The sequence below is a fragment of the Taeniopygia guttata genome, chromosome 3, assembly GCF_048771995.1.
Source record: "Taeniopygia guttata chromosome 3, bTaeGut7.mat, whole genome shotgun sequence".
Classification (NCBI taxonomy): domain Eukaryota; kingdom Metazoa; phylum Chordata; class Aves; order Passeriformes; family Estrildidae; genus Taeniopygia; species Taeniopygia guttata.
The window spans coordinates 101377882-101393309 of record NC_133027.1 but is presented as its reverse complement, the minus strand read 5'-3'; the positions used below and the strand labels follow the sequence as shown (position 1 = coordinate 101393309).

Here is a 15428-nt window from a genome sequence, read left to right as displayed (position 1 = left end):
TTGGTGGCAGCTCAAAGACAGCAGCGTGTATATCCACAAATACAGTTTCATGGTGGGCTCACAGTAATGAGAGACACCACAAGTCACAGTCCTGCCTTGACAAGGTGGTCAGTGAGCTCTGAAGCAGAGGATGGTTTTTCTTCCTGAGGGACAGCAGATTTGTGGAGCATCAGTTTGTGTCAGCTTTGAATGCTGTAGGAGAACCTGTGAATGAAGGACACACTCAAATCAAAGTTGTATTAATTTTAAAATCATAGTTAACGTAGTACAGCTGAAATATGTAAATAATCTTCCATGTCTCCCTGTTTTTTATTGTTGGAACTAGTGGACAAACCTTATTTCAGCAAAATGCGAACATGAAGAGTTGAGTAAATAATCAAACTGTACTTTTGGTGGTTGTTTATAGTAAGTTGTTAAATGCCTCTCCCATCTTTTCACAGAGGACATTTTCTCCCACCTTGCTAATTTATTTGCTTCTCTTTTTTCCCTCCCTATGTTACACTTTATTTTACAGCGGTACAGAAAAAAAGAAGGAAAAACCTCCAGGACAAAAAGAAAAAAAAGAGGACTCTCATTCTAATGATCAAAGTGCACAAACTCAAGCATCACCTTCTCCCCAGCCCTCCTCACAGACTCTCCAAACACACAGGCAAACTCCAGAAAGCAAGAGTTCTGCTCCAGCTAAAAGGTTTTCCCAGTACCACAGTACAGAACTAGAAATGACTGTAATGATTCTGAGTTCATATTTGACAACAAGTCATGTGAAATAGTTCTAATCTCATGATCGAGCTAAGGTTGGATACTTTTTCTGCTAGAGAAGATGCATTCAAAATGCATTGCAGCAGAACAAATACATAAAAATGCATGTTTTTCTTTGAATATATATTTAAGATTTTTTTTTGTTCTCAGATTAAAATCCTAATACAGTAGATTACCTCTAATCAGCCATGATTGTAAAATATTTAATGATCACTCTAACCTGATTTTTTCTCATATACACTTCATTGATTTTGTCTGACATAGCTGAATTATGGATTGTATTTTCCACATGGCCATTATTATGTCTCATAACAGTATTTTTTAAGTACTAGTATCATTGCAACCCTTGGTTCAGAAATTTTTGTTCTCAAATATTCAGTGAAGGGACTGCGGTTTTGGTTTTGTTGGTATTTTTTTATTTCATGGCCCTTCCCTTTTAAATTCCTGCTAGGTTGCAGGATGGCTTACTTTGATTTTTTACACGAGTGAAGTTCTGGTTTTATACCTGGATTATAGAACTACTTAACTTGAATAAATGCAAAAATTTTTTTAGGGTTGCCTCTTAATTTCCCACTCATTTTAGTGGGAATTAGTCACACGGGGGAAAAAAGGTACATTATAGAGATACTAGATTGCATTTTGTAATCAAGAAAATGGCTTTTAAGATTTGGATGGTAGCTTCTGAGTTTCAAAACTATGCAGATCATTTGGCATGGTTTCTTTTTGGTTTTTTTGTTTTGTTTTTTTTTTTTAATTCATTGTCACCTTACTGTTTTGGAAGGTGTAAATTTTTTTTTACTCTCTGGCACTTAGAGACTGAAACAAAATGTAAATTAAATTAATTACTCTGAAATGTACCGGTTTGGTTCACAAGATTGTTGTCTTGCATCGCTTGAATTCACAGCTCTTGTAAATATTTAAACTTCCACTTGACTGGTGCATGTTATAACACTCCATAAAGGCTCTGTCTCCATGTCTTGCACAAACCTGTAAGTTGTCTGAAGCTGAACTTGCAGCCTGTTGTTCTCTTGCCTGGTATCTCCCTGTAAAGATGTCTGAAGTCTTGCTTACTAATCTTTTGCAGTGTGGGGAAAAATAAATGCCTTTTTCAGTCTCCTAAGGGTTTAACTTGATTTGATTAACTTGTTTGTCACAGGACCTTTGAGCCTCTTGAGGTGCTGTACAAGGAGCTTGCCATTTCTAAGGTTGCATTTCAGGACTTAACTCCTGCAAAAAGCATTTCTGACGGGATGAAGTGTGATACTATTAGCAGGACATGTGCAAACTCTAAATGAGCTGATGAAGGATAATTGGGGCTAGGTAACGTTTTGAACATGTATTCTGTGATTAAGGCACATGTGAAATTATTGAAGTAGTGACTGCAAAATTTGCACGTTCCCAGTAGTGTAAATTGGCTGCAATAAGATTGCTGAAAAAGTACGTCAGAATTCCTGGATTTAATTGTCTGTACTATCAGGCCAAACCTAGCTTGCCTTACTCATGCAAGGAGTTTGCAGATATTTGTTTCAAAAAGATTAAACCCAATAAAGTGATTTAGCATTTGCTAACTGCAAAGCTTCTATATGAAACTTTAATCTGATAGAACTGTTCTGCCTCAAAAATCAATCTGCTAAAGCTGGTGAACAGTTAATCAGGGGAAAAAAATTACATTGTTATCTGTTTAATTGATTTTTTAAAAATATAGTTTATTCTTTAAGGCTTATATACTTAGCCTCATTTTTTCCACTACTGTAATTTGTTAGTGATGTAGTAATGAAGTATATTTTGTTCCAGTCTGTTATGTAAGAGCATTTGGAAATGGAAAAGAATAGATAAAACGTGTGGCAATTGTCTTGCTCAATTGTTTTCATTCATCCAGTTAGAACTTTTTGACTAATCTTTTTTCCCTGTTTCATGCTGCAGCTTGAAGGAGGATCTAGCTCTGCTTTTGTCTCCTGCTGCTTGATCTGTCATTTGCATACGAGTTCCAGTTGTTACGTTGTCACATTATTATTTTGTAATTGTAAAACTTTTTTTGTTTCTTCTAGCATAAAGAAATCCTTGACTGTTGAAAAAGCTCACAGTGCTTGGGAGAGTTCAGATGACAGTCGTAACAAGCTGATGAGAGTAGCATCAACATCTAAGTTAATATCAAAAGTGGCAAAGAATGCAGACAAGTATGTATATATGGTTTAATACATAAAAGCAAGCAAACTTGAGAGTCAAAATATTATGAAATCACATAATTCTAGGGAACTTGCTGGTGTGTATGCTAGGACCTTTTGTATCTTTGTTTTTACTATGAGTTCTTACATAACCTGGCAGTTTGGTGTTCCATGTGCCCCTGGAATTTTAAGATTATTATAAAGCAATCCTTGTGTGAATATGTTTTAATATTGCCTGTTTGGATTAGAAGAATTATGACATTTTATGGCTTAATGCCAGTGATGTGAAACTTCCAGCTTTTTTTATTTCCTAATTAAAGCTGATTTGAAAATGCAAGTGTATTTCCTTGGTGTCAGTTTCTGGATTTCGCATAGGATATGTTTCCAAAGTAGACTGTAATAGTAGGAATATACTTTTATGATTTCAGATAGGTCCCTCAATGTAACTGTTTAGCAGTTGCACATTCCTGGTTGCACATTCTAGATGACAGTCAGGGACCTTTTTTTCAGTGTCACCTTCAGCAGGTGATGTGCTGTAGCCAGACATTCTTCTCACACCCTTCCTCAGCAGCAAGTTTTCTCGGTTTGTGGTCTCCAGTCAGTGCCTCTGGGGGTGAATAGCACAGAGTAGTTACTCCTGCTCCTTTCAGCACAGGGACAAGAGTTTGCTTTTTGCTATAATAACCCCACACTGTTGGCCCCTATTGTGACCCACCCACTCGTGTCCTCAGTACTCTCTGCCAGCTGGGTCTTCCACTTTGTATTTACACACTTGATTTATCTTTTTTGACTGATCCTTCTCCTATTTGCCAATATCCCCCAGTGTGCTGGCAGATTCTTCCAGCTAGATGTTGTCCACAGATTCCTAATCTGCTCGTTAATCATTCATTCTAATAGCCTTTAACTGGTCCAAGGCAGAACTACCTGAAAACCCATCCCATTCTGAAATAAAGCACTTCAGACTTGTCAGGGTAATTGCTAGTTTTTTATGATTATGTCTGTAGTGCTCTCCTTAGCTTGCATCTAAGACTGTCAAATACCTAGTCCAGAGTGGTAGAAGTGCATTCCTTCTTCCCTGGGAATGGGAAGAACAAAAACAAACTAATCTTGGGTGTGGATAGTGGCACATTTACAAAAAGCTTTATGCTTAGCCTGAAGAGTTCTGCAGAGCAGTGGAGTGCTATGTGTGAGGGGGTTATGTGTTACATACTTTGCAAGTATTTCCTTTCCTGTTATAATTGGTTTTCACTGTTGGAATTTAAAAGCCCTTTGGCAGTTTAGATTATAGCATGGCACTGCTGGATAATATATTGGAATGACAAAACCCTCTGCCTTGATTTTTTTGCTGGGGCTTTTATTATGCTGCTAAAACACCTTTCAGTGTAATACATATTTCAAATTTGCTAAAAGTGAAAAATTTTACTTTTGTTAATACTTTATATGTTGGTTCAGACATGGTGAAAATAGAGGTATTTTATTTCATTTTTCTGTGATTCTGCTTATTTCTGAGACATCTCAAATGTTGCCCTTCTAGAATCTCTAATGTAGAATAAAAGTCAGGTATCTAACAAAAGCATGGAGAAGAAAAGATTAGTTTTAATTATTGTTAGAGAAAGCTGTCTGTTCATAACTTGAAGCTTTTGTATCTTAACTATATTTGGCAAAAACAAAGCCTCAGATAAGAATTGTAGATTATCACCTGCTTGAATAGTGGATGTTATATTGTTGTGTCCCTTGTTCTTAAGATGAGATTTGTAACACATGCACTGTTTGCATACAAGGACACACATTAATAATCATTTCTTACATTGTGTGCCACATTTCCATAAGAACTGGTTGGTATTATACAAAGACAGATTGTTGTATTTAATTTATTGTTCTCAATTAGAAACATTGGCCTCATCGGCTTGAAGCTACGGAGGTCTTGTGCAAGGGAATAGAATTCAGCCCCTAATGTGGGCCCCAGGACAGAAATGTTTTACATGTGCTTTGCACTATCAGCCCAGGATATGAACTTTGTTTATGCAGCTCAGTCTGTAAGTCGGCGCTGGGCTGTAAATCTGTCTGATAAGGCCGTAAGAAGTAAGAGGGTTCCCACAGCAGCCCATCATTCAGTGCTTTTCAGGCAAGACTGGGAATCCACTTTAAATTTTTCATTTGGCAGTGTGGTAAAGGATGATTCCACCAACAGCCAGAGATTACTTTCCTCATGCATATGCTTGACCCTTTGTCACTGTTACAAAAATTTGACCTCCATCCAGCTAAAAATACTGGATGCCACTCATACCTTTCTGTTTCAAATGAATTCAGGAGGGTGTTTTATGCAATACATTCTCCTATCAAGTAGTGTTGTTCTATTAAGAAGTAGGTCTGATGCTGGAAATTAGTATTTCTTCCCTCTACACAGAAAAAAAAAAAATCACTGAGTTTTTTATGAGTAACTAATTTCTGGCTCTGGTAAGGAGAGATGTCTCGACTCCCCTCTGTTGAAGACTTTATGTTGCACATTCAGTAATGCTGCAGGGATCTGTTTAAGTGAAACTGCAACTTGCTTACATTTAATCCATGTCTCCAATAGAGTTAATTCCTAGGAAAATTTGTGCTGTTGTATGCTGACAGCTTATTTTGACAGGTGTTAAATGCTTTACATGCAGGACTGAGGATGTTTGGCAGCTTAAAACATTTGGTTATTACAAATTCTCACTCTCAGAATGGAACTTTCTGTGCACAAGGAACATGCCCTCTATAATTTATTCTTAAAAGCTTTTTTAATTTTGTAATTTTCAGAGTAATTCTTTGAAGCCCTTACCATAGGCCCAAAGACTAAGTTACTTGAAAGGTACAGTGAGCTGCATAGAATAATATATGAATAAAAATTCACTACAATGATCAAGATTAGCTATTGGGCATCATATCCTGTGGTTACACTGTACACAGAATTTGATGAGATTGCCAAATGCAGTAATGGGTAAAAATTGATAGTATTGCCTTGATAAGCATTTTGCATATTATTAATGATAATATTTTTAATTTTTCCACAGGCACAAAGATGTCATTGTCAGCCAAGGTAAATAAAAACATTTATTTTTAAATACTGGATGAAGTTGAAAATATTTGCTTTTGACTGAATAGTATTTCCAGTAAATGAATACACTGGGACATATGCTTATGACACAGGGGTTTAGAGGTAAAATGGCATTAATCAACTCCAAGAATTTGTTAGGCAAAAAGTTACTCCAGACTCCAGTATATATGCATATACTCATATATATGAATCTTTAAAATTATGGAGAAACACCTAATCAGATTGGATCTTTAGTTTTTGGTGAATGGGTGGTGGGAGGATTTGAGTTATTTTTGTGAAACAAACCCTCTTCTAAAAAATTATTTTCTCTATGTATATGTGCATAGAGAGAGGTTATAAAAACAAAAATCTAAAATTTTGACCTATGTGCCAGTCTTCATCCAAGCACGTGTGAGTGAGACTTTAGAAATAGTTTTAAGATATTTTATTTCTGTCCCATAACTAGCAAAAATGTCAACTCGTGAAAAAAACAGCCAAGGTAAGAATTAAGCTATGCCCTTTGGTCGCTTTCTTCTAATTTAGCACTCTCACAAATCTTTTATTTGGCTTTTCACCATCAAAGAGAATGAGTCTCTCAATCATTCTCTTAATATTTTAACTCTCTTCTCATGGAAATTTATATGCATAGTCACATTACAATCTGTATGGGGACTATCTGGGAATAGTTAAATTATGGCACATATAATTTCATCGGAGAGGAATACTTGTTCAAATAGAAGTCTTGCATTGTTGCCTAAGATATCAGAGTATTAAGAACTGCCAACTAAAAGATTTGCTTTATCTCAGCTTTCTGTCTTGCCAATATTACAACATATAAATGCTAATTAGACAAGAACAGAGACTGAAGGTTTTAATAGTCTCCTGAAATGAAAAATGAGTCTCTTCTGAAGTGTTTGTCTTTGCACCAATGAATCTTGCATTCTCTGGCTACCTGCTGCTGCTGGCTTGTTCAGTCAGGAAAAGGAGCCATCTATCTGAACACTGTGGGATGTGACAAAAAAAGAAGTCCGCTTCTGGTGTTGCAAAACTACTCTGCTCTGAATGCCCTGCAAACTGTACTGAAGCATGCAGTTTCAAAACTAAAGCATGTAACCCAAGTGCATGCTGTATACAACAGATCTATGTACAGGGGTTTTGTCTTGTGCTTTTTTGCTGCTAATTTAAAAAGTGTATAGTCTTCAGATTCTGTGCTGTCAGCAAGTTTACTTTATTCACACTTTGATTCCTTTTTTGAATTGCTTTTTCAAAAAAGAAAAAAAAGCCCTCCAATTTTTTGAAAATTAACATACAAATTACTGGAATGAAAGCAAAAATCAACTTGTATCCAATGCTTTATCTTTTTCGAGTTCACAGAGAAATTAGAAGTATAAAAATATTCTGAATTTATACTTGCCAAAAGCATCTTCAGAGACAAGATGTGTGAAAAAGAACAAATAAGTATCAAGAACAAAGAAAAAATGTTTTATTATGCCATGGTGCTTAACACCAGCTGTGGAACAGTATCCATGTGCAGCACTGGCTACTGTTAAAGGAAAGCTAATCAGTAGTGGCCAGACCAGCTGCAATTTAGCTTTGCAAATTTTTGAATAAAACTATTATATTATAAAACTATTATATTAAAAATACCTTTCCTAGCAAAAACAGCTTTTCACAAAATCAAGTTATATATATAGAGCTAAAATACCTTCAGTGCTAATTATTTTCTTATAACGTGCTTCTAGAACTCCAGTTGTTCTGCCCAAAATGGACCATCCTGAAGTTCTCTCATTTTGGTAGCTGTAACTTCAGTGGCCTTGATATGTTCCCTATTTCTGTGTTATTGTGCAGAGGATGTGATGCATGGGCCCCTTCCGAGTGTGACATGCCATAGTCTGTCCTGAGCCTAACTGGAATCAGAGAAACATGACAGATAACAGGGCCCCACACATATGGGAGGTGGCGGGAAAGTCTTGTCATAGAAAAAGCATTTGCTCCATTTTAAACACATGGAGTGGCAAAATGTAATTCTGTCTCTAATGTGGATACAGATACAATAAGAGGATTCAAAGTTGGTTGGTTTTTTTTTTTTTAATGTGGACAATTAAATATATTTTAACAGGTTTTAGAGTGTGTCTGTGCGTGTGAGACTGTTAGCTTTTATGTTGTGTTTGCTGCCACAGAAAAAAGCCTGTGTAGGTTGCTATTGTTGCAGCAGGTTTCCCCATCCTTCCCAGTATAAGCTTAGCAATACTTGGTCACTTCTCTATCGGGGCAGAAGACTTTAGCCTGTTTTCTACTTGACAGTTGCCACATAAGTAAAACAAGGTTCAGTTGACACCTTGACCAAACTGGTCATGAAGCCGAAGAGTTACATAGACAGTTAGCATCATGTTTCTGAGGTAAATTCTGTGGACTTGGATAGTGTTGTCTTGGATAGGGTGGGATGAAGAGTTGCCCTTGCTCATGGTGTTCGTACAGAAACTTGCTGTTCTGGAAAGCACAAAAAGTTACAGCTGATTTAATGCTGCTTTGTGGCTTGCCAGCCTTTGCCTCTAGGGCTGAGCAGTCTCTAGCACTGTGTTAATTAAGTTACAGCAGCTCCCCTGAGCTGCTCATTTCACTGAGCTGTGTGTAAAACACTGTGTATGCTCCCAGCGCTCCTCTCCCATAAGGATTGCATCCATGTACTTCCTAGACCTAGAAATTCTGTGAAGGAGCCTCTTGGGAAGACTGCTGATGTGCAAACTGTCAAGCTTCAAAGCAAATCTACAGTAAAAATACATCAGTGTCTTCATACACACATAAAATAAGTTTGGAATCACTGTGAAATTGCAGATTTTCATAGCAGAAGGTGTTTGCATACGGTAATGGGATGGAAGGTGACAATTTTTTGATGCTTTGAACATCCTGGAATCACTTTGTTTCCTTTTTTGATTTAGCTAATAAAAAAAATCCAGCTTTGAAATGTTGGTATGGTATAGTACCACAAAATACAGATTTTGCATGTTTAGATCTTGGAATGTAATTTTTCTAGCAGCAAAAGATACTGCAATTATATCTGTCTTCTGTGTAGATTCATTGTGGTTTCTGTTGGCGCTGGTATTAGCTATAAAAGTGAAAGACTTGGGGAGCAGGTGGGAGATGTAGATGAGCTTTAGCAGTGAAATGTATTGGCTGTGGTGTCAGAATTGGCTTTGGTTTGGTGTGGAGTCCCCCAAGGGGACATGTAAGTGTCAACAAGACCTGGGCAATTCTCTTCTCCTGCCAGGAGCAGCAGCAGCAGCATGGGGAGCCACAGCCTGCAGCTGCCTTGTGGGCAGCCACCTGGTTTTCTTTGGTTTAGCTCCGTGCCAAAGCCACAGGTGTTGCAGTGCCATCTCGTACCTCCTCGGTACCCAGTTTTGTTCCTTTGGTGCCTTTATCTGTCCCACTTGGATTGAATTGCATATACTTCATGTAAGGGTAGTCCTGAGCTTTATGCTTCTGGTTATGTGCTGCAGCAGAGGTCATAGGGTCAGTTGGTTTGTTTGTCCTTGTAAACCACCAGCCTTTTTACAGTAAAATCCAGTACTAAAATCCTGTGCAAATCCAATAAAGCTATGGGTGAAATGAACAGGTGCTTATTACAGCCTTAAAAAGACCCTAACTGAAGTTAGTCTTTTAAATTCTTTACCAGCAGGTGTTTATAATTCCCTATTAAAGCAATCTTGCTTCTCACTTCAGCAGAAACATTTTTTAAAGTATTAATCATAAGGCATTCATATTTTTATACCCAGAAGTTAAAGACCTGGCTTATTTTGAGATAAAAGGTAATTTATTTCCCTGAGATTTGTGTTTGGGTTTGGTTTTCAGTGATAGAAGCTCCATATATGAATCACTTGTTCACTTATTAAAAAGTAATAAGAGACACTTAAACTGTTTGGATGGCAATAAAAACCATATGTGAAAGAATTAATGAAAAACATGCACTGCATTCCTAAGTTTTTTGGTTTTTTGGGGTTTTTTTTGAAATTGTGCTTTTTAGTTTCCAGTACTTTTTCTTCTGTTAGTTTTACTGTGTTATAGTTTTAGCTTCATGGACAGAGCAATTGTGGCGCACACAATGGAAAAAATGTACCCTGCAGACAATGTGTGCTGTCTGCAGAGAGTGCAAAATTAAGTGGCTACCTCAGACTGCTTTCTCATCAGACAGTGATTTTGTATCAGATGATTGCTGAAGGTGCTCCTGTACTGGAGAGCAAATGGAGACCCCCATGTATCAGTACTGGGCCTCTTGCTCTAGTTCAGGCACAGTGCATATTATGAAAAACAATCAATACTGTCCCAAAACAAAATTGTGTACTTGGGAGTTTTTATCACTGATTGTTGGTGAAGTCAGGATTCTATAATTTAAGCAGGAAGCATTTAGATAGAGTCTTATTGAGCTTGTTTTTGTCCAGTATTCTTTGTTCAGTCTTTTTTTTTTTTAATAAAAAGCTAGAGTTTAATATTAAACTTTGATTATTTCAGTGCTAATGGTAACTGTTGTTAATTTCTAGATTCATAATGCCACCCAATAAATGAAAAAGCAGAGTTCACTAATCAGATTATGTAAAATTAATAACCCAAGATCTGTTAAGAAATTTCAAGGCAAAGCTGTAAAATCATTCCAAATCAGGACAAGTCTCTCATCTCATCTATTGTATTTGACTGTTTGGCTGGCATTGCACCAGGGCTCTGTAACAACAGTGGATGTCTGTCGGGTTCAGCAGGCATTGGCACATAATAGCTTGGGGTGAGAGATGCAGACCTGCAGGCACATGTTCATTCCACTGTAAGGTTGAATGTAACGGTCTGGGCTTGGTGGCTGAATTTGGTTATTTGTCTCTGTGCTGTTAGCACTGGTTTAAATTAGAAACAGGCTTCCAAGTTCTTGTCCCTCAGGTTAGTGGTCCTGCAGAGTTCTTGGACACAGGCCTGAAAGCAGGAGGCTTATGGGAAAGAAGCTATTTGTAGTTTTAAAAAGCATAGCTTCACTGGTCAAGCAACTAGAAGGTGAAGACAGATTAATAAATGTACCCTGGATGTGGTAGTTTATTGTATATTATTAGAGTGTTCTGCGTGGCCAAGCTAGCTGGAGTCTTTTGGGGTTTTTCATTTGCCTGTAAATCACTTTAGGGTGGTGCTACACATAAATAGAACTGAGCTGGGATTTTAATGCACCGGCCCATTTTGAACTTTCAAACTGGATGGGGTAGGACCTACTGAAAAATAGGTAGTAATAATTTGCAAAATTACTTTAATAATTCCTTTAGAACTAAACTTGTGTGTGTATATATATATATATATATATATATATATAATCTACTGTATGCTCATTAGACATCCCATTGTATGCACACATGCTAGCTAAAGAGCAGTTCATTACAGCACAGACCTGTGGGGCTACCTCAGTGTCTTTTCTAATGAGGAATAGTGTAATATAAAATACATTCTCTAAAATTATGTCCAGTCTTGTTGAAGAAATCATTAATTGAGGGTGAAAGTTTCTCACATGCCTCTACAAAACTACTTGATGATTTCTTTGTGCGGCATGTTTTTTTGGAAAATGGGAGGATTTTCTAGTGTCGCTGTCTTCAAATTTCTGAAGTTTCTGAATAGTAGCTTTCATGTCTTCTGAATTGCTTTTTGCCCTAGATATGTCTGAGTTAATCTACAAAGACTTCTTTGATCTTTTTTTCTCTTCTTTTCCTATTATTTTTATTATTTTCCTTTGCAAGCCTTTCATATTCCCCGAAGAATATGATTCAGCGAAAGTAATAAATTTCTTAAGTGCCATTGCATGAGTCTTTCTGTGCTGGCTTCATGGAAGCACTAATTTCATCCTTTCAGATGATTTGTATTGCAGTATCTTTGCTCTCTGTTATCACTTGTAGGGTTTTTCATTGGTCTTACCTTCCAGCTTGCTTTCCATTTCTGTTGCTGGGTTTTAGACTTTCTTCCAAAGGGGGAATTAATATAAATTGTTGGGAGTTGAATTTTAATGTTACTGAGTTTATTTTTCTTATTTCTTCAACTTTTTTTTTTTTATAAGGCCTGATTAAAAGCTTTTTCATGCTAGTGGGAATCTACTCTTGGTACAAGAAGACTTTGCAGAAAACTTTCAGTCAGTTCACTATTATTCTGCAAATTTTACTTGCCCATAGTTTTAGTCAGTCCTGGATTGCCATGGTTTATCAACAGGTTCCTTGCATGCAAGGTTACTATGCTGGATTACAGTGACTGTCAGAGAAGATGCACTCATTTCCTTGCAGGTCAGGAAGGCTTCTGGAGCTCCCTCTCACTAGCAGCACCTTGTTTCACCAACATATTTATTCCTTTCTTCTCTGTCAGGCTGTAAACTTCCAAAGAACTTGCTGTAGGTACTTTGGTTGCTAACACCAGCCTCCAGCCTGCTGGGACCTATTTGGCTTAGTGTTTACACTAATGAACTTAACACAGGAAAGTAGAAGCACTGAAATTTCACTGAAGACACAAAGCTGGGTCACCAAACTGATAGAGTTGGAAGCTGAGATTTTAATAAAGTAAGATCTAAATGTTTCTGAGGCTGGAGTAGTTAAAAAAAAAATCAAAATATTCATGCAGGAGTTGCTAACAGTGTTCTAGCTATAAACAGCTGCTTGCCAGAATTAAATGTAGGGGAAAGGGCTATAACATGTCACTTAATTGTATGATGATTAAACCACTCACTTATTTTGATAACCCAAATGCAGTCCCAGGTTGTATCAGAAGTAATTCTAATGGTGATAAAGGCCTTGTGAAAAGTGTTACTGCATCAAAACCCTGATAGGTTTTCCTCTGTAATACTGCATGCACCCATAACCATAAAGGGTAAGTTTTGTTGTACTGTAGAGACAGACTAAACCCTTATTAAAAAAGAGAGTTAAATAGCTGGATGTTTTTATTTTTTCAGAATATGAAGGCTTGGAGGATTGCTGTTTTCATGCTCACCCAGTTCACTTTCTGACAGGAGATGGGCAGACCTGTGCTGAAGTGAGCAGCCATTCTGTCATGCACACACAGAAAGAAAACATCCTGGCCTTGTATTATTGTCACCTGGAAGTTGAGAAGTTCCCAACTAGTAGTAGGAGGAGGCTTTTGGATGCTATTCTGAAATCAGCACTGTATTTGTGTCTCTCTCAGTGACAGCCAAGGCTCTGCTCTCTGAAGCAGGTGCAGCAGTAAAAAAACATCAATGCAAGCAGAGAGAGGGCTCTGGGGGGGCATGTTTGGTATCTGTCAGGCTGGGCTGAGCCAAGCCATGATGTTCATCCAGTTCATTACATTAATTTCCATTAATTTGCAAAGCCACATGCCTGAACAGTGTTCAACACTACCTTTAGATGTGCTGTCACCATATCCTGACTTCTCTCTTGGTGTCTCTCCTTCTGAGCAGTGTTTTGTGTCACTTCAGCTGACTGGAATCATATTTTAGTCAAATTAAGTGCTTCTGTGTCTTTGGGGCTGAGTTAATAATTTCCCCAAACCTCTGAGGAACCCACAGAGAGCCGAGACCTGCTTGGAGTCTGCTTAGGTCCATCCAGCACACCCAGAGGGCTGCTGGTGGGGCTAAAAAGTCTGAGCCAATCCTGGGAGCATAAATTGGGAGCACTGATCCTGTGTTCCCTGGCACTTGTGGAAAGAGGTTGTTGAGGCTCCAGAGGTGAAATATTGTGGAGCCAAATAAAGTTTGGCAAGGGCTGTGAATTTGAACTCAAATCTGCACAAAAAGCAGCTACAGCTGTTCCCTGTGAAGAGCTGGCCCCTGGAGCCAGGGCGCTGCAGCCACTTGGTGCTACCTTTTGTAGCAATTCTGGGCCTGACTTTTACTTATTGTGTGCTGTGGATAATCCACAACACCTGGGTGTGCTACCTGCAGGGCCTCAACTGTGCTTTTCGGTTGGTTTGATCCCTATTTGAAAGGATTTATAGGACGTCTGCAGTTGCAGATTGACTTAGTAAGTGCCAAGGATTCTTCATGATATGCCCTCCTGGCCCTTTCCACACACATTTCCTAGCCTCACCTTTCCCAGATGCTTCTGCTCAGTGGATACTGGGATCTGAACATCTCTTTATATAGAACAAAATACTTTTACTTTTATACCAAGTGTTTTCAGGCTGGTAGATACCAGAATTGCCAAGGATTTTTTGTTGGTTGGAGTTTAGTGAGTTTTTTACCCACTCTCTTTAGAAGTTTTGACTTTTTCTCCCTTGTCATCCCTTACATACATATTTGTCATAATATGACCAAGGCGCCTTTTTACCAGAAGAAGGAAATAAAAGTCTAGACATGCTTCTTTGTATTGGAAAATTCTGAGGCTGCAGGAAAGGATTATAGTCTAATGCTCTTGATCATTCAGTTGAGCAAGTATAGTATGAAAGTGTTAAATTACTGATTTTCTTAACTTGCAAATACAAGAACTTGGCCTCAGGCAATTAGCTGCTGTTTGAGAATGGTGTTGGTATGCTGTCATCCTCTCTAGTATTTCAAAAGATTTCTACATTAATATTATATCTGTCCTCCAGGTTATTCTAACAAAAGAAAATTTACAGTCTTAGACAAAAAAAAAAAATCTTTCAATGGGTTGTCTCTTTTTCTAGTCCTTCTGCTTCTTGAGGAAGAGGTTTAATCAAATTTTACCTAGCCTGTGTCTTTAATATGTTTTAAATGTGTATCTTCAAAGGTAATCTTGAGCAAATACAGCTAGTTAATAAAGATAAAAAAAGTGTTCTTTCTTTAATGGGAAACTTCAGAGAGCTAATTTGTATCTGAATGCCCTGTAGATATTCTTTTCCCTGAGCTCCAGGATAGCCTCTTCTGCCAGAGGCTTGACTGAATTCCTCTTGGAGTCTTCATACCTTTCATCTGCAGAGTCCAACAGGTGCATCTGCCTCCATCCGTAAGAATTTCAATTGTAGGTTGTCTCCTCTGTTCTAAGCAACAATGAGAAATTTGACCCTAAATTTGGGGTGTCATTTTGCACTGATCTTGTGGAACCAGAAGTGTCAAGCTCAATGTTAAATCAAGAATGTATAGATTAACAATGAGCAGTCTTTTGTAAATACCCTCAGGCTTTAATTTCTAAGATTGTCGGTGCCAGATTTTAATAGAAAGGTCGTTGTTAATACATTACTTTTGTGTTTTGCCAGCATTATTTTATCTCTGAATATACATACTATTAAAAATATATTGGTGGATAAATGAGACATGGTACTAGTTTGGAGTAATTATCTAAACACTTACTTCAAACTAGTGACAGCTCCAATCTTTAGCTTTCCTTAGCAATGCAATTAAGCAATGCACATGTGGTAAAATAACTGTTGGGTCTAATTTAGCTACCAGGGGGTGATTTTCTTTGTTCCTTTTTATTTTATTGGAGACAGGTTTTCTACTGACTCAT

At 37.6% G+C, this 15428-nt stretch overlaps 1 protein-coding gene across 7 annotated transcripts in view; it reads left to right on the top strand.

The window, feature by feature from the left end:
* The window catches only part of EML4 (EMAP like 4), a 145193-nt gene that overhangs the window by 91810 nt on the left and 37955 nt on the right, over positions 1-15428 (top strand). For 3 of the 7 annotated variants that reach the window (XM_030269033.4, XM_072927520.1, XM_072927521.1), the window contains exons 4-7: positions 515-688; positions 2808-2936; positions 5966-5991; positions 6455-6487. In XM_030269033.4, the coding sequence (XP_030124893.4) occupies positions 515-688; positions 2808-2936; positions 5966-5991; positions 6455-6487 (362 nt within the window). The remainder of the gene's footprint in view (positions 1-514; positions 689-2807; positions 2937-5965; positions 5992-6454; positions 6488-15428) is intronic. The other 4 variants (XM_072927522.1, XM_072927518.1, XM_072927517.1 and 1 more) reach the window with 3 other exon arrangements.